Here is a 17,529-nt window from a genome sequence, read left to right as displayed (position 1 = left end):
CTACGGCCAGGGGACCCAGTCCCAGGCTTCTTGGATAACCTCTGTCTCCCTGCTGATTATCAGTGAGGGGCTCACAGACCTTTACCATCTTTACCCCTTTGCCGTCCCCTCAGCAGGATGGCCAACAGCCCAAGGAGAGCCCTGGGATCCAAGCAGGGAAAGGGTGGGGACCAGCTATGAATGCCTGTGAGCATCACATGACCCCTGAGCACAGATGAAAGTGTATGCAAGTGTAGGGGTGCCAGACCTCACCAGGCAATTTGAGGCCACCTAGTGGCAACCACTCTAGACTTGGGATTTGTTTGTTGGGAATGATTCTTGGGGTCACAGACCCCTGGAGAGAGGTGCTAGGGGTGCTTCTGGCTGTACTGTAATCGGCTTCAAGAGTCTGTCTGATCCAGCTTTCAAGGTCACTCCAGGTTCCCCAGACCAGGTCTCCAGCTCCTCCAGCACTGGGGGACTTCAGATCCGCTGGAATAGGTCCCAACATCAGGCCTCTCCACCAGGGGGCTCCAAGACTCCGTGGACCCTGGATGGGTTCTGGGGTTCAAGGTCCCTGGGCAGGGAAGTCACTGGGTCTTGGAGTATGGAAGATTCAGGGGCAGGAACCTTGGATCTCGCGCCGGCGAGACAGAGAGTGTCCTGGGGCTTTGGGGCCGTGCAAAGATCTGGCGAGGAGAACCCTAGCCGTGATGGAGTCAAGGGTTGTCCAGCCCTGGCCCCAAAGCAACTCCCGCAGCAGGCAGCAGGCTGTACACACCTCAGGTCCTCAGGGGCGTGGCCGACGGCTGAGGTGTCGCCGTGGGCGGGGCCTTTGCTGAGCAGGGGCGTGTTCGCTCGCGGGCGTAGCCTCCGGTGGGCGGGGCTACACAGAACCCGGGTGGCGGCGGCGGCCGCGGCAGGAAATCGGGGCTGTGCCCCGCCGGGCCGAGATCCCATCCTAGACCCCGTCCCCGCCAAGCGATCCTCGGGTCTGGTCATGGACGCAGCAGAGCCGGGTAGGCGGTCCGGGATATGGGATCCGAGAGGGACTTCCCCCAACTGTACCCCACCTCCTAAACTGAGACGCTTTGCCTGTCCTTTACTGTCCAGAGACTCAGGAAAGGAGTCCTGAATGGGAAGGACACGGGAATCCTCCATTGTGGGGACCCCCAAGCCTAGAAGGGCCCAGAACACCATTCCCTGACCCCCTCCCTCTTTGGAGTCTTCACCCCGGATGCCTGGGGGAGGGAGCCCAGGAAGGGGAAGTGGCCGCTTCTGCTTCTGACATTTGTGATGGGGGGCAGGGTGTCACGACCGCCGATGGGGAGGGCGACAGGGCAGGATCCCTACTGAGGAGGGGGCATTGCTGATCTGGGCCCCTTAGAAGGGGAACTGTGGCAGAAATGTGGCAAGGTCTGACTTGTATTTCCGGCTCTCTTTGTGTCTCTGCTGTGCATGTTGAGTGTCACACGGTCTTTATGTTCCTCTGGTTTCAGTCTGCCTGTATGTTTGTGTCACAGGCTCCGTCCCGGCCTCTCCCACGTGTATTTCCATCTGTCTGGCCTGAGGTCCATGTGGTTCCATTGTCAAGCTGGCTCTCTCCCCAGGGACAGTGCGGCTGCATCTGGGCATCTGTTTAGCTGCTTTGCTTCTGGGCCCATGTGTCCGTGGGTGTCTCTGTTCCTCTGAGCAGCTGTCCCTGTGTTGAGTTGTGCCTGATCCATCTGCCTGCCTTGAGTTGGCTTCACCCCAGGCCACACTGTCTCCATCCTGACTCTGACACCCACCCCCATCCCTCTCTGTCTGTAGGATCAGAACACTCTCTTTCTGTCTCTCCACACACCCCTGTCCACCTGCCCATTTCAAAACGATTGGCTAAGGGCCTGTCTAGGTGTCGGTGCTGTGAATGGAGGCCCATTTGTGACACTGTCCTATCCCAGGGCTACCGCCGGCTCCAGAGAGCAGGAAGAGGTACAGTGACATCTTCCGGAGCCTGGACAACCTTGAGATCTCACTGGGGAACGTGTGAGTCTGAGCCTGGGCCCCCCCCCCCCCCAAATCCTTAACCATTTAGGTGCCTCACAAGGAGCCTACAACATCCGGATCCACTCACCTAATAACCTGAGAAGTCTCAATTGGATCCCTCCAGAACACCTGAAAAATTTCAGAATTCAATCCCCAGATCCACTGGAAATCCACAAAATGGTCCTAGGACCATCCCCCTCTCCCATGTATTTTTCTTGTAAACCCTTAAAACATTTGAGATCCTTAGAATCCCACCCTATTAACCCCAAATTTATCTGGGACCTTTCAAACTCTCTCAACTCCCATTAAAACAAGTCACCTGATTCCCCACAAAACCACTCAGACCTCCCACATCCAAGAGACGTCACAGAGGTAATGCCCAGGACCATCACTCAAACTACCCTGGGGGCCCCCTGCACCCCTAGGCAGGACAGACTGGGTGGAGGGTGGCATCTTGATACCCTTACCTCCCAGGACCCTTGAGATGCCGCCTGGAGACCCCGTGCTTTCAGGAGACCCAGAGTCTGACAAGATCCCCACAGCCACTGAGGTGAAAGGCGGGACCACTGTGGCAGGGAGGAGGGGGCCTCCAGGAGGTGGGGCTCTAGAGGGTTGAGGCCCCTGCCCTGCTTGCTCCTGAATGCTGTCTCCTTCCCCCTCAGACCAGTGAACCCAGCCTTTGGAGTGGCCTCTCCCTGGAGGGCCCTGTACCGCTTACAGGTAGGAGGCTTTGAGGCCAGGGGAGTGGGGGCAGGGAGAACTCCTTCCCCCAACAAGTCATCACCAACGGCCTGTGGCCTGTTCCACATGCCAGGGTAACAACAGTACACGGCAGAGCTGAGCCCCTGCCCTCAGGGAGCCCCCAGTCTGGGTGGAGAATCAGTATAAAATTGCAAACTGGACAAGATCATAAAACAGAGTTTGGGGAAGTCACAGGGTGTAGAATAGGGGTCACTGGTCTGGTCTTGGGGGTCAGGGAAAACTACCACAGAAGCTCAGGGTTTCAGAGGTCAGAGGTCCACCCGCCTGCCCCAGGGGAGGAACTGGACTTGCGGCTCACTCGGAGCAAGGGGGGCGTGGATGCAGCACTGGAGTATGCCAAGACCTGGAGCCGCTATGCCAAGGAGCTGCTGGCCTGGACCGAGAAGAGAGCCAACCTAGGTGAGGGTCCCTTTACCCTGCCCCAGACCCCAGGCAGTGCCCACCCCCTGCCCAACTCAGACCCCTGCCATCTCCCCCTACAGAGCTAGAGTTTACCAAAAGCATCATGAAGATTGCTGAGGCTGGCAAGGTGGCAATCCACCAGCAGGTAGCCGTGACCAGACCCCCTGCCCTGACCCCCTAGATCCTCAGCGTCCCCCAACACCTACTCTCCCACCCCAGAGCCACATGCCACTGCAGTATATCTACACCCTGTTTCTGGAACACGACCTCAGCCTGGGAGCCCTGGCCATGGAAACAGTGGCCCAGCAAAAAAAAAATTACTCCCAGGTGAGGGGGCCCTGCTGCATGCCTCATTCTGTTCATGCCTCCCCAGGAGGAAGGCAAGGGTCTCATCCATATTGTGCTGATGAGGAAGCTGAGGCCCAGGGATGCCGAGGAACTTGCCCAAGGTTACCCAGCAGAGATTCAAACCAGGCTTCCTGTACAGTTGCAAAACTGCTTTTGTTTGTTCGCAGGGCTTGGGGGGAAAGGTGCTGAGTGTTCACAGGAAGAGAGCTTTGGCATCCCTGGGACCAGGCTTTAGAAAGGATGAGGTGGGGACACTGCAGGGAGAGGGGAAGGGGTGGGAAGAGGGGTCCAGAGGATGAAAGGCCCATAGTAGCGGGAAGCAGGAAGACCCCGTGGCCCTGAGGCAGCACCCCCGTCTGTCCACCTTGCCAGCCCCTGGCAGCCAAACGAACTGAGATCGAGAAGTGGCGGAAGGAGTTTAAGGAGCAGTGGCTGAAAGAGCAGAAGCGGATGGTGAGGCCTGGCAGGGTGGGTGGCTGCGTGCGGCCTGGTGGATGAGAGGAAGAGGTGCTGACCTGTCCCCTCTGTCCCTTCCCTGCCCCCCACGACCGCAGAATGAGGCGGTGCAGGCACTGCGGAGGGCCCAGCAACAGTACCTGCAGCGCAGCGAGGACCTGTGGGTTCGCTCCCAGGCGTCCCCCGAGGACCCAGCACCCCAGGCCTCGCCAGGACCCAGCAAACAGCAGGAGCGGCGGCGGCGATCTCGAGAAGAGGCTCAGGCCAAGGTGGGGACCCAGCCCCATGCCCCCCAGCCAGCACTTCGGTGCGTCCCACCCCATGCTCTGTCCCACAAGGGCCCCGGCCCCGGCTTCCCCAGGTGCAGGAGGCCTTGGTGCTGTACCAGGCCTGTGTCCGCGAGGCGAATGCACGGCAGCAGGACCTGGAGGCCGCCAAGCAGCGGATCGTGTCGCATGTGCGCAAGCTGGTGCTGCAGGGGGACGAAGTGCTGAGGCGGGTGAGCCCTTTTCCCACTGCTACCCCCCCCAGCTGAGGGCCCACTGCCCCTAACCCTTCTCCAGGGCACCAGAACTCCTCCCTAGACAGCCACTTTCCACCCTCAGTCCCTGAGAGCAACTCATCCTCTGTGCCACCCCCAAGGGGTCCTGCCCATCCCCTATCCCCACCCTACCCCAACCCATCCGGCGCCAGGCTCTGATCACGCCCCCCTCCCTAAGCTGCCCCCAAACCCTGACCATGCCGGTGTCTCTAAAGGTCAGGCTCTGCTCCTCTCTCACTGTAGTCTGTGCCCCACAGGTAACTCTGGGACTCCTAGGGCTTCGAGGGGCACAAGCAGAGCGTGGTCCCCGTGCCTTCTCTGCCTTGGCTGAGTGCTGTGAGCCCTTTGAGCCTGGCCAGCGCTACCAGGAGTACGTGAGGGCGCTGCGGCCCGAGGCCCCACCACCTCCGCCACCTGCCTTCTCCTTCCAGGAGTTCATGCCCACTGCACACAGGTGGGCCCCCCTGGGGGGCAAGGTCAGGAATGAGCTCCAGAGACACAGTTTTGGGCTGCTGGGGCCACCAGGCTGAGTACTCAGCATCAGAAAACTCAATGAGGCTTTGAGTTTTTGGATTTAGTACCCAAGGTCTTGTTTTGGGAGACGGGTCCCAGTTCTGGGAGAGTCCGAACGTCAGGGTTATGGTATGGGGTGCTCACTGGTGTCAAGCCTTGCAGACCCAAGTGCTTGGAGTTGGGTCCTAGATGCAGTGCCTCGGTGATGTCATCCCAGGGCAGTTTCTGGTTATCAGAGCCCTCAAACTTCTCCTTCCAGCTCCTCTCTGGACTCAAGAAAGAAGCTCTCTGGCCCGCTACCCCCACGGCTGGATGAGAGTACGGCGGAGGCAGGCCTTGGCGAGGATGTAGGCACAGGCTGGCAGGGTGAGTGTGGTGAGGGGGGGGGCAGGAGTGGTGCTAGGGCAGGGGTCCATCCTAACTGACCTGTTCCCTTCTGGGACTCCAGGCCCCACTCCAGGCAGCGATGTGGACAGCATGGGCGGTGGCAGCGAGTCTCGGTCGCTGGACTCTCCGACTTCCAGCCCAGGTGGGGCCAGGACCTGACCCTAACCTACTCCCTACCTCTAACCGTCCTCCAGACCGTGGCCAGACTGACCCTCAGTCTCTAACCTGTCTTTTGACTTCTGACCTACCTGCACTCCTGACCTATTTCCTGTATCCTTTGATTCATTCTCTTGAGCCAATTTCTGAACCACCTCCCAGATCACTGACCCATTCTCCAACCCCTAACCTCTGCCTTGACTTCCCTCCTGATCTCAAACCGTTTCCCCAAGGGCATCTGTAGGTGGTTCTGGAAAGTCTAAAAACCAGGGCTGTCTCCTTAGCCCTGGAGCTTTCTAATGACCCCTGTGACCCCCAACCTCTGTGACCCTATGACTCCAGGCCCTGGCACAAGGCGATTGGTGAAGGTGGCATCCACAGGCACCGAGTCCTCAGATGACTTTGAGGAGCGAGACCCTGGTGAGGCTGGAAGCAGGTGGGGCATGGCATGGCAGGGGGCGGACCAGGCACCCCTGACCCTGTGTCCCCACAGACCTGGGAGATGGGCTGGAGAACGGCTCAGGAAGCCCCTTCAGGAAATGGACACTATCTGGCGCAGCCCAGACCCACCGGCTGCGGCGGCTCCGGGGCCCAGCCAAGTGCCGCGAGTGTGAAGCCTTCATGGTCAATGGGATTGAGTGTGAGGAGGTGTGGCCCAGGCCCATGAACCAGTGACCTCTTATGACCCCAGTGACCTCCCTGACCCCAGGCACCTGACCTGAAATCCCTATGACCTTTCTGCCCTTGGGACCTGCCCTGATCTAAAGATGACCTGTGAGCCTCCTGCCCCCTTAGGATCCCTATGACCTTCTCTTCCCCCGCTGACCTCTGATGACCTTGACCCTATAACATTCCCCTCAGTGCTTTCTGACCTGTCACAAGCGGTGCCTGGAGACTCTACTCATCCTCTGTGGACATAAGCGACTCCCAGTCCGGACTCCCCTCTTTGGTGTTGACTTCCTGCAGCTGCCCAGGGACTTCCCGGAGGAGGTGCCCTTTGTGATCACCAGGTGTACGGCCGAGATAGAGCAGCGTGCCCTGGGTGTGCAGGTGCCGCCCCGACTCTTGACCACCCCCAGTAGTGGCCTGGTCCTCTCAATGGCTGGATCGTAAGCCATATGTCTGTTTCTTGCCCCTGCCCTACAGGGCATTTATCGGATCAGCGGGTCCCGAGTCCGTGTGGAGCGGCTGTGCCAGGCTTTCGAGAATGGCCGAAGTTTGGTGGACTTGTCAGGAAACTCGCCTCATGATGTCTCGAGTGTCCTCAAGCGATTCCTCCAGGAGGTGGGCACTCAGTGGCTCAGGGATAGGGGTTCGGGCGGGCTCAGGCCAAGGCCCCTCAGCAGCCCACCCACACCCATGTCCCTCCCACCATTCCACCCTCAGCTCACTGACCCCGTGGTCCCCTTCCACCTCTACGATGCCTTCATCTCTCTGGCTAAGACCCTGCATGCAGACCCTGGGCACGACCCCGGGACCCCCAGCCCCAGCCCTGAGGTTATCCGCTCGCTGAAGACCCTCTTGGTGCAGCTGCCTGACTCTAACTACAGCACCCTGCGGCACCTGGTGGCCCATCTGTTCAGGTGTGCACTGTCCCTGACCTTGAAATGTGATTTCTGACCTAAGGCACAGATCTGTGACCCCATCCCTGGACATATGACTACTGATCTCTGGGACTGACCCCTGCCACTGACTTCTGACCTTTGCATGTGTTTTCTGAGCTCTGAATCTGAATACCTGACTCCAGACTTTGGGTGCTGGTCCCTGATCTGCATTGCCAAGCATGTATCTGCTGGTCTCAATGACTGGGACCACTTACCCAGGACTTGGACAAGTTGCCACTAGCCTGGCCTACAGCTCCTCCCTGATGACTGAGGACCATGCACGCCATGCCCTGACCCTTTTCCTCATACTGTCCCCAGGGTGGCTGCACAGTTTGAGGAAAACAAGATGTCTGCCAACAACCTGGGCATTGTGTTTGGGCCGACGCTGCTGCGGCCACCGGACGGTCCAGGAGCAGCTGGTGCTGGCCCTGTCACCTGCCTACTAGACTCTGGGCACCAGGCCCAGCTCATCGAGTTCCTCATTGTATACTACGAGCAAATCTTTGGGATGGACGACCTCCCCATGGCCACTGAGCCTCTACCCCAAGACCCCAGTCCAGCTTCTGGGGCTCTCACAACCAACCCCCAGCCACCACCCGCAGACCCTGCCCCAGATACCCTGCCCCCAGCCCTAACCTCAGACCCCAACTTAGACCCTGAGCCCCATGCTACCTTGGAGAAGCATCCTGAAGCTACGCCTCCTGAGGTAGGAACCCACTGGGCCCACAGGCAGGGGAGGGCCTTCTCTGCATTTAAGCCTCTCACTCTCCTGTCTCCCTTCCTTCTTTTGCCTTTAAAATTTTCTCTTTCATCCCCTTTCTCCCTTCCATATTTACCTTGTGCTCATTCTGGAAGGAAAAGTGAAGAATGGAGTGGGAGGGGGGAGGGGAAGAGGGCCTAATAAGGGAGAACAACCGCTCTGCAGTTTCTAACGAGGGTGGCTAATCATTTCTTCCTTCAACAGAATATTTATTGAACACTTAGTGTGTACCAAGCACTGTTGTAGCAGGCATTACACATACATCAATGAGTAAATTATTCAGAGACTCCATCCTTTTGGTGACAGCATTCTAGGGGGGAAGAAACCAACGATGAAAAAGAAATAGGATACAAAGTCAGTTTATAGAACATTACAAGGTGACAAGTACTATGGAGAAAAGAAAGGGTAGCATAAGGTAAGGGACACTGGGGGCACCAAGGAGAGGTGGAGGGCAGTTTGTAGCAATAAATAGGATTCTGTGGGGCGGTCTCATAGAGAAGGTGGATTTGAGGAAAGACTGGAAATGATACGGGGGAGGAATAAGCCAGATGGAGATCTGGGGAAGGGTGTTCCAAAGAGAACAGCCAGTGCAAAGGCCCCGAGGTAAGAGCATCACTGGTGTGTTTAGGGCGCAGCCCCGAGCTGTAATGAATTAGTGAGGAGAAGGTGGTAGAAAGTGAGGACAAAGAGGGGTCTGTTTAATGCCACACAGACTGTGCATCTACTAAGCATGGGCACTTGATTAGCTTCCTGTCATCCTCACCACAGCCGTGAGAGGTAGACACCATTAGAAAAACCATTTACAGATGAGACTCCTACAGGGGGCTTCCCTGTCCCTCAGATCGTGCCTAGAACATGGACCTCTCCTTAGAACCATACCTTAGAACATGGACCTCTCCACCAAGAGCAGCCAGGAGCTGGCAAAGGAGCAGTCAGTGAGTTCTGGGTCGGTGAGAAATGGAATGGTGCAGAAACTACTTGGGACATGTGGAAAGAACTCCAGCTGATGCTAGCATTTAACTAAAGGATCAACTGAAGGATATACAGATCACCTACAGAGCAGGTGCAAGGGTGCCGAGAAGGATGGAGGCACGGAATTCACCCGGTCCTAATGCAGACAAGGCTAAGTCACTCCCTGGGCTGGCCCTCTGCTGAGCAAGGGCGTCTCTGCCTTCATGGAGCCCAGAGTCGAGATTAAGAACATTGCTCTGCATTAGGGGACAAGCAGTACACTGTTAAGGGCATCGCCTCCCCAGACACTAAAACTGCCAAAGACCTTTCGCATGTCCAGGAACCAACCCTCAGGTCTCCAAGAGTCTCAAAGAATGGAATCTTATTGTTGGGGTTTTGGTCTTCGGTTTGTTCCTATAGATTCCAGCTCCACAGAGTGACCAGAGAGAAGTGACTGAGGACACCAAAGAGGAAGGAGAGGAAAGTGAGTATGTTGGGGGGCACCCAGGAGTTGTAGGGGTATCCTTGCTTGGGGTGGCTTAGCTGAGAGGTGATGCCCAGGAGATATCCTGAGGGCTTAGGGATGCTCAGCACTGACCACCCCAACCTGCAGTGTCCAGCCAAGGTCCAGAGGACTCACTCCTGGGAACACAATCCCGTGGCCACTTCAGCCGCCAGCCAGTGAAATATCCCCGGGGCGGCGTTCGGCCCGTCACCCACCAGCTGTCCAGCTTGGCCCTGGTGGCTTCCAAATTGTGCGAGGAGACCCCTGTGACATCAGTGCCCAGAGGGAGCTTGCGGAGGCGGGGACCTGGCCCTGCCTCCTCCTCCCCCCCTGAGGGCAGCCCTCTGCGCCGCACCCCGATGCCCAAGCATTTTGAGATCACCCAAGAGACAGCCCGACTACTCTCCAAGCTACACAGCGAGGCTGTGCCCAAGGCCACCTCCTGCCCAGATTCCCAACCTGAGGAAGCCGAGGACCATCTCTGACCATCCCAGCATTCTGACCAAGGGGGAAAGGACTCAGAAGGTGTTCAGTGTTGGGGGGTCTGAAGAGTTCCTGTAAGGGAAGACTACATGGCCTCGGGTACTAAAACCCTTTTGGAGGCAATGTATCAGGATCCCTCAGCTAGACACGAGCCCTTGCCAAACATCAGGGCTGCTCAGGTTCAGAGGTTAGTCAGGGTCAATACTCAGGGTCAGTACAGGTCATGGGATCTTTGACGTCCACCCCCTAGGACAGGGGTGCCTTTTGCTACTTCAGTTGTGGCCACTCCCCTACCTCTGCCTGCCTTCTTAGCTGACCTCAGGTGACCAGCACTTGGGAGTGGGCAGCCCAAACTCAACATCCTGGTGTTACCTAGGGTGTGATGGCCTCAGAATAAACTGTGTCCTTTATACCCTTGAGTGTCTTTCTTTGCCAGGGGAAGGTGATGGGAGAGATAGGTGAGGGCAGCATCCTTTGGCCCCATTTTACCCACCAGAGAATCCAAGGCCCCTTTCATCCCCAAACATCCTTGAGCACCTACAGGCAGTACCGGCTGGGCCCGGGCACCAGGCTGAGTCACACGGGCCCGGCCCTCCCGGAGCTCCACGTCCCCGATCCGGTCCTGCATAATCAAACAAATATAACAAAGTGCAGATAACTGGGACAATGGGGCTGTGTGCTCTGGGCCGTGGGAGCTCAGGGCCGCCACAAGCCGGGGCCGGGAAGCGGGCACCGCTGCCGAGGGTGGAGGGCGTCGGGGCGGGATTCCGAGAAACTTGAGTGCTCCCGGAGGGTCACCTGGGGCCGGAGAGGTCCGAGGGGCACCGGAGGCCGCTGTACGCGGCAGCTGAGTGCTCAAGAAACGGAGGCGGGGCGGGGGTCCCCGGCTGCGGGAGCCTAGTCGGATCAGGGCGTGGCTTGGAACTCGGCAACGGATTGGACGCCAGGGAGCGGGCGGGGTGGCCGGGCGGGGGTGCCGACCCTGAGACCACCCGGAGCTGCGCCCTGGCTGCGCGAGGTCACTGCGGTAATTCTTGGGCCTTGAGTGACTCAGCCCCCGGAAGGCTCGAAACTGCGTGCGTGTGGGGTGCGCGAGGACGGGGGCGGGGGTCCCGCGCCGGAAGTGGAGAGGGGCGACCGAGAGGCCGTGAGGCCTGGAGGAAATGGAGGGGGCTGAGGTTCCGGGAAACTCAGTCCCTCCCGCGACCCCTGGGCTCCCCCAGGTGGCAGAGACGGGGCGGGGCTCCCCAGGTGGCGAGGGCGGGGCGCCGCGCCTAGGCCGAGGTGGGACCCCGCCTCCCGTGCTCTCTTGGCTGCCGGCGCCCAGAGCACTCGGACGCTCCTCCTCTCCCCTTCGCGGTCACCGAGCTATGGGGCTGGGGCCCGCCCCGACCCCCAGGGAGGCCACCCCTACTGCGGCGTGACGGGCGGCCCAGGTGAGGCGGGTAGGTGGGCGCGGGTCCCAGGGAGGGCGCGGCACGTGCCTTCGGGGCCCGGGCCCCGCCCCTTGCCCCCTCCTCCCCTCTCCCACAGCTCCACCTCCAGCCTGGGGGCGCCTGGAGGCCCCGTCCGCGGCCGGCCCCCTTTGTCCGCGAGGGTGCCGGGGTCCTCCGACCCACTGGTAAAAGCCCAATGTCCCGCCGCTTCGGGAGCGCTCGCGCCCAAAACCCGCCGCCAAACTTCTGGGGCTACCTCGCTGTTCACTCTGGTCGACCTGGTCACCTCCACGCTCTAGCACGGACTGCAGTGACCCCACCCTGCACGCACACACACACACGTCCCCTGGGATCTGCTCCCTGCAACGATCCGAGCACCAAACAGACCCTCCCTCGCCCACTTTCACAGCGCACGCCCCCTTTGTTCCTCCCTCCTCCCACCCCCAGTACAGATTGCTGCGCTTGGGCAGATTTATTGTTGGTTTTTTGTTTGTTTGGCTTATTTTGCTTCCTTATTTTTTTTATTAAAAAAATTTAATGTTTATTTGTTTTGGGAAAGCGAGAGAGAGGCATCAGAAGGGGAAGGGCAGAAAGAGAGGGAGACACAGAGTCAGAAGCAGGCTCCAGGCTCTGAGCTGTCAGCACAGAGGCCAATGGAGGACTGGAACCCACAAACCATCAGCTCATGATCTGAGCCAAAGTCAGTTGCTTAACTGACTGAGCCACCCAGGCAATCATTTTGCTTTAGATTAAAAACAAAAAATCCAGTCACCTGATTTGGGAGTTATCTTCCTAAGTGTCTTAGTAGTAAATAAGCAACCCCTGCCCATCCTACCCCCCACGCCCACCATTGTGGCTTGCCTTTCCAGGTTACCCTGGTCTCCACCACAGCCACTTTACCCTGAGGCATCTGAGTTTGAGACCCTTGCCCTTCCTGTCCTGACCCTCCCCTCTGGCCGCTGCTCCTTCCTGTGTCTTTGCAACAAATGCCATCTGCACTGACCTCTCCCTCTGTGCCCCTAGATGGTCAGCATGGGCCAGTGCTACTACAATGAGACCATCGGCTTCTTCTACAACAACAGTGGCAAGGAGCTCAGCTCCCACTGGCGGCCCAAGGATGTAGTTGTGGTGGCTCTGGGGCTCACTGTCAGCGTGCTGGTGCTGCTCACCAACCTGCTGGTGATCGCGGCCATCGCCTCCAACCGCCGCTTCCACCAACCCATTTACTACCTCCTGGGCAACCTGGCTGCAGCCGACCTCTTTGCTGGTGTGGCCTACCTCTTCCTCATGTTCCACACAGGCCCTCGCACCGCCCGGCTCTCGGTGGAGGGCTGGTTTGTGCGGCAGGGCCTGCTGGACACGAGCCTGACGGCGTCGGTGGCCACGCTGCTGGCCATTGCCGTGGAGCGGCACCGCAGCGTGATGGCCGTGCAGCTGCACAGCCGCCTGCCCCGTGGCCGCGTCGTCATGCTCATCGTGGGAGTGTGGGTAGCCGCGCTGGGCCTGGGGCTGCTGCCCGCCCACTTCTGGCACTGCCTCTGTGCCCTGGACCGCTGCTCACGCATGGCCCCCCTGCTCAGCCGTTCCTACCTGGCCGTCTGGGCCCTGTCCAGCCTGCTTGTCTTCCTGCTCATGGTGGCTGTCTACACTCGAATTTTCTTCTATGTGAGGCGGAGGGTGCAGCGCATGGCGGAGCATGTCAGCTGCCACCCTCGCTACCGAGAGACCACACTCAGCCTGGTCAAGACCGTTGTCATCATTCTGGGTGAGTGAATGCCCTCAGCCGGCCCAGGGTTGCAGGAACCCTGCTTCCCCCTACCCCCTGCCAACTCCCAGAGACATGGGAGGGGATGATTTGGGTGGGGAATGTTCTCCAAGTTGGTGACATCTGAGCAATGACCTGAAAGCTGGGGAAGGGAAGAGTCCCAGGCAGAGGGGACAGAAGGTGAGAGACCTGTGGGATTGGGCCAGTGCCTCCAAAGAGGAGAGGAGGCCTGAGTTGCGGGAGAGAAGCAGGAGAGAAGGTCGGCATCGCCTCAAAGGGCACAGGCAAGAGTCAGATTTTGTTCTGAGTTCCACGGGAAGCCCTTAAGAGTTCTTAGCAGGGAGTAACGAGGTCAGTCTGGCCGTTGAGTAGTCTGAGGGGGGTGGGGGACAGCAAAGTGTATCCCAAGAGGATACACTCCCATACCCCAAGATCAAGGAGTGCCTCTTCCCTACGATCCCCTTCCCCCCGCCCCAAGTAACTGGCTTGTCCCACAGTGACCTCCTTTCCCCCACAGAACCAGTCTCCATGTAGAAATGCCCAGCGCCCTGGCTACCGTGTACTGGTTAGGAAAGGTATCCCTCTGGCAGACAAATCAGAGAAAGGTATCGGGCCAATCTTGCCCCGCAAACTACTCAGCTGTTGCCTGAGCTCCGGAGACCCCTCCAGCCCTGAGCTCTGAGCTGAGGGAGCCGGGCCCCCCACAGCTCACCTCGGGCTCCATCCTGCAGGGGCGTTCGTGGTCTGCTGGACGCCGGGCCAGGTGGTGCTGCTCCTGGACGGTCTGGGCTGCAAGTCCTGCAACGTTCTGGCCGTGGAAAAGTATTTCCTGCTCTTGGCTGAGGCCAACTCGCTGGTCAACGCCGTGGTGTACTCGTGCCGAGATGTGGAGATGCGCCGCACCTTCCGCCGCCTCCTCTGCTGTCTGTGCCTTCGCCGGTCCACCCACGAGTCTGCCCGCTACACGCCCTCCTCCCGAACGGGGGCCAGCACTCGCATCATGCTTCCCGAGAATGGCCACCCCCTGATGGACTCTACCCTTTAGCCAACTGGGACTTCACTGAGGCGCTGCAGATGCCAGATCATGGCCCCTGACCCCTTGTGGATGCACCTGGCTCTACCCAATCTGCAGGACAGACTTACGGGCAGACCCTCCGTCTGCGGTGGCACCACTCCACCGCCTGCCTGCCCCGGGGCTTGGGGAGGTGGGGTCACCTCCAAATGCCCAGGAGAGAGCCAGATGGGGTTAAGGAATCTGCTCATCAATCATCTCAGGCTGTGGGGGGTTTTAACTGACATTTTCTATTTTTACTGCACATCCCTGGTAAACCCCTTGGACTGCTTCCTTGTCTGTGGTGATGTGGGTGGCAAGGATGGGAGAGATGAGGCCACTCTGCCCAGTGTGACAGGGTAACATGGATGCACCACTGGCCTGAAGCTGATTCTTTAGGGGTGCAGACCGAGGGGTGCTGAGTGTGAGCCCCTTGCAGCCTCTGGGGTCTTGTCTGTCCCTTTTAGAATGGAGGGGGTCTGTGGAGTAAGTCTTTGTTTCCACTGAGGTCTCCAGAGCATTTCTGTCATCAACTCAGATAGTCCCATCTGTCCCTGTGTCCCAGAATTGTCCACCTCAGCTCGGGCTAGGCTGGGACCTCCTCAGCCCTGTTCTCTTTCCTCTTTGATCTCTGCACGACCGTCACTCCATTGTTCATTCTCTCCTTTTTAAGTAATCTGTACATCCAACATGGGGCTTGAACTCATAACCGCAAGATGAATCGCATGCTCTACCGACTGAACCAGCCAGGTGCCCCACTCCATCTCTCTTGTTGGAGGTCTTACGTCTGTTCTCTTTTCCTCAGTCTCTTCTGCCTGTTGCCCTGCCTCGAACTCACCCCTTCCCCACCTCTCTCTGTCCTCTGGAGCCCACAGTGGTCTCCGGCCTGTGTGAGCCCTCTTTCTCCTGCCTGCCCTTTCGTCTGAGTCCAGGTCATTAACAGTCAGGTGTGTCCATCCCCTTACCCACGCCACCAGACCAGGGGGAGTGTGGTCCATAGAGCAGGATGCAGGATTTTAGAGTTGCCACTCCTCAAGCTCCTCCGATGTGCCTGGCACTCTGATAAGCCCTGGAGTTGTGTTATTTAATCATCACTTGCATCTTGTGGAGCAGGTATTACACTTGTTTTCACAGGACAGTAGCTCGGAGAGGCTGCCATCTGGCCTGTGGTAGCATAGCTTCAAAAGGCACAGAGATGAATCAAGAGACTAGAGAGGCACCTGGGGAAAGGGCGTTGGATTCCCCACAAAGTCAAGAGTTGGTCACAACCTCAGCTTGGTTTTCCTCATCATCTCACCCTACGACCCCTCAAGGCTCAGACATGCCAGGAGGAGTCCCCTCTCAGATGCTCATAAAGGCACCCTGCTAGCTACAGTGTAGACCAGAATCTGGATTCTCTGCTTCCTCTTCACGGGGGGAGGAGGAGACAAGGTTATAGCCTCTTAAGGTTCACATGCTAAATAACAGCCTCCCATTGGAAGCCAAATTCTTAACTCGCTAAAGCACACATTGCTGAAGAACCAAAAACATGTAGGTCCCTTCTTCACTACATGGAGCTGGGTCTCCCTTTGGGAAAACTCCCCCTGCCCTAAGGCAGCTCTGTGAGGAGGCAAGAATGGCCTGGGATGCCAGATACTTCAGGATCTGAGATGGGCAGCATGTCTTCTAGGGCCTGAAGCCTGAAATCCCTGGAGATGATGACCCTTCGCCCATATGCCTGGGCACAAGCCCATGAAAGGTACGGCCCTTGCTTCTGTGGGACTCTAGGCCTATTGGACAGACATGTCACTTTAGGTGGCAAAGCCACTTCCTATGGGGTGGGGAACCCAAATGGCCTCCCAAAGGCAGCTTTATGTTTCACATTCTCTGAGCTGGCCGCTCTTGCATCAGTATCCTCCAGGCTCTAACCCACACTCCTCTGGTCTCCTTTGGCATCTTGTCCCGTCAGTTTTTCCCTCTTTGGTAGGTCTCTACTCCAAGTTTTGGTCCCTAAAGCTTTTGACCCTCCGCCCCCACCACTGTTCTCTGAAAGACACCCAAATTACACACAACTTTGAGGTTTCATGTGCAGGGCTGCACTGGCTGCTGAACTTTGTACAGGGCAACAGCTCTCCAGGGTCCCCACAACTTCTAGTACTTCCTCTTTCTGGGGCCAAGTGTCAGGTTTCCTCAATCAGGGAGCTTTCAAAGTGGTTCTTAACATCCCATGTCATTCATTTCTGTTCCCTGTCGTCTCTTTTGGAGTCCTCCAATCCAATCACACCAGATAGTGACTTTCTTCTTCAGCAGCAATGAGAAGATGGGTGGTGCCCTGAAGGGTTTCCAGAGAGGCTGAGGACCCTTTATGAGCCTGCATCTAGATCTGTCCTCAGAGCACACAGGCTCCAGCAGGTCCCATGACTTTGGAGAAGTGATTCATGTCCAGTCTGTTCCTTTTCTCTCTCAGGATGATCTTTCTCTGATGCTGTGAGTTCTAATGTTTAGAAAACAAGACTTGTGGAGATTCACTCTTACCTGTGGTACGCCTCAGACCAGTCCCTCAGGAAGCATCCTTCAGTAGCTCAGTGACCACATGCTAGGGTTTTCTAGGCCCAGGCTGTAGATGGAGAGAATGAATAAATGTGAGGTCACTCGTCAGCCAGACCTTGAAGGGAGAATTGATTTCTGCAGGTGAGAAAAATCACTCAGTGCAAACCTTCCAGCCGCCATCACCACACACAACTTCACCCCTCATGAAAAGCTCTAGGGGAAAGAGCCAGGAGCCCAGGAGCCAAGACTGAGAGGACCATTAGGGGACTGAGGAGGGGTCTGGGTGTTAGGGTTTCTGGAGATGGTGAGTGTTGACGGGGATCTGAGAATCACAGGGATTTCTGAGAAGGGGTGGCTTGAAGGAAGAGTGGGGTGCAAGGAGAGGGGAGTCTGGGATACGGGGCCACTGAGGAAGAGTGGGGACCTTTGAGAAGTGGAGCCTCTAAGGAGAAATGGGGGCTCTGGTGGGGAGTGGAGGACGTGATGGGGGGTGGTCTCTGAGGAGACCTGAGGGTCTCTTGAGCAAATGCTGGAGCTCTCTGAGGGAAGTGCGGGGGCTCCGAGGAGACGTGAGGGGCCCCAAGAAAGATTAAGGTCTCTAAGCAGCAGTTGTTCTGAGCAGGTGAGGAAAGTGGACAACGGGTGGGGGAGAGCGAAGCAGTGGTCGCCCTTCCTCACCTAGGAAGAGAGTACAGACGGCAAGAACCTTTGCCGCGGCAACTCCCCACCGAGTCCTGGGCGGTTGAAAGGGGACGTTAAGGGCGTGTCCGTGGGCGGTGCGCCACGGCCTGCCTGGCGGCGGTTGGCTGGCGGCGGCGGCGAGGGGTGGGGTTTGGGCGCGCGCGCACGGTGCGCGCGGGTGGCGGTGGTTGG

At 58.0% G+C, this 17,529-nt stretch overlaps 2 protein-coding genes and 1 long non-coding RNA gene across 11 annotated transcripts; 2 read left to right on the top strand and 1 right to left on the bottom strand.

Annotated features, from left to right (window-relative positions):
• The first annotated feature begins 850 nt into the window (after positions 1 to 850).
• Positions 851 to 10,287, top strand: GMIP (GEM interacting protein). Of its 5 annotated transcripts, none has more exons than XM_029916763.1 (21): positions 851 to 998; positions 1,923 to 2,007; positions 2,482 to 2,557; positions 2,670 to 2,727; positions 3,043 to 3,168; positions 3,252 to 3,316; positions 3,687 to 3,764; positions 3,892 to 3,972; positions 4,074 to 4,244; positions 4,337 to 4,474; positions 4,774 to 4,970; positions 5,289 to 5,395; positions 5,478 to 5,558; positions 5,915 to 5,992; positions 6,066 to 6,220; positions 6,434 to 6,622; positions 6,719 to 6,856; positions 6,959 to 7,155; positions 7,495 to 7,882; positions 9,308 to 9,371; positions 9,501 to 10,287. In XM_029916763.1, the coding sequence occupies exons 1-21, from the start codon at positions 980 to 982 to the stop codon at positions 9,875 to 9,877; spliced, it is 2,868 nt and encodes a 955-aa protein (XP_029772623.1). In that variant the 5' UTR covers positions 851 to 979; the 3' UTR covers positions 9,878 to 10,287. The 5 variants fall into 5 exon arrangements, with proteins under 5 accessions (XP_029772623.1, XP_029772621.1, XP_029772622.1 ...); XM_029916761.1 differs by lacking the exon at positions 3,687 to 3,764 and adding an exon at positions 3,391 to 3,498 and having other exon boundaries at positions 852 to 998; XM_029916762.1 differs by lacking the exons at positions 3,252 to 3,316; positions 3,687 to 3,764 and adding an exon at positions 3,353 to 3,498 and having other exon boundaries at positions 852 to 998.
• Positions 7,855 to 14,506, top strand: LPAR2 (lysophosphatidic acid receptor 2). Of its 5 annotated transcripts, XM_029916766.1 has the most exons (4): positions 7,855 to 7,882; positions 9,308 to 9,371; positions 12,335 to 13,076; positions 13,808 to 14,506. In XM_029916766.1, the coding sequence occupies exons 3-4, from the start codon at positions 12,335 to 12,337 to the stop codon at positions 14,119 to 14,121; spliced, it is 1,056 nt and encodes a 351-aa protein (XP_029772626.1). In that variant the 5' UTR covers positions 7,855 to 7,882; positions 9,308 to 9,371; the 3' UTR covers positions 14,122 to 14,506. The 5 variants fall into 5 exon arrangements, with proteins under 5 accessions (XP_029772626.1, XP_029772628.1, XP_029772629.1 ...); XM_029916768.1 differs by lacking the exons at positions 7,855 to 7,882; positions 9,308 to 9,371 and adding an exon at positions 10,375 to 10,902; XM_029916769.1 differs by lacking the exons at positions 7,855 to 7,882; positions 9,308 to 9,371 and adding an exon at positions 10,898 to 10,951.
• LOC115273629 lies at positions 14,067 to 17,456 on the bottom strand. The gene is made up of 2 exons (XR_003900876.1): positions 17,335 to 17,456; positions 14,067 to 16,723 (listed from the first exon to the last, which is right to left on the bottom strand). It is a non-coding gene; the product is annotated as an uncharacterized LOC115273629 (long non-coding RNA).
• Between the last annotated feature and the right edge of the window lie 73 nt (positions 17,457 to 17,529).

This window comes from Suricata suricatta, chromosome 12 (genome assembly GCF_006229205.1).
Source record: "Suricata suricatta isolate VVHF042 chromosome 12, meerkat_22Aug2017_6uvM2_HiC, whole genome shotgun sequence".
Taxonomy (NCBI): Eukaryota; Metazoa; Chordata; class Mammalia; order Carnivora; family Herpestidae; genus Suricata; species Suricata suricatta.
The sequence above is the reverse complement of the archived record's forward strand: the minus strand, read 5'-3'. Positions and strand labels throughout refer to the sequence as shown.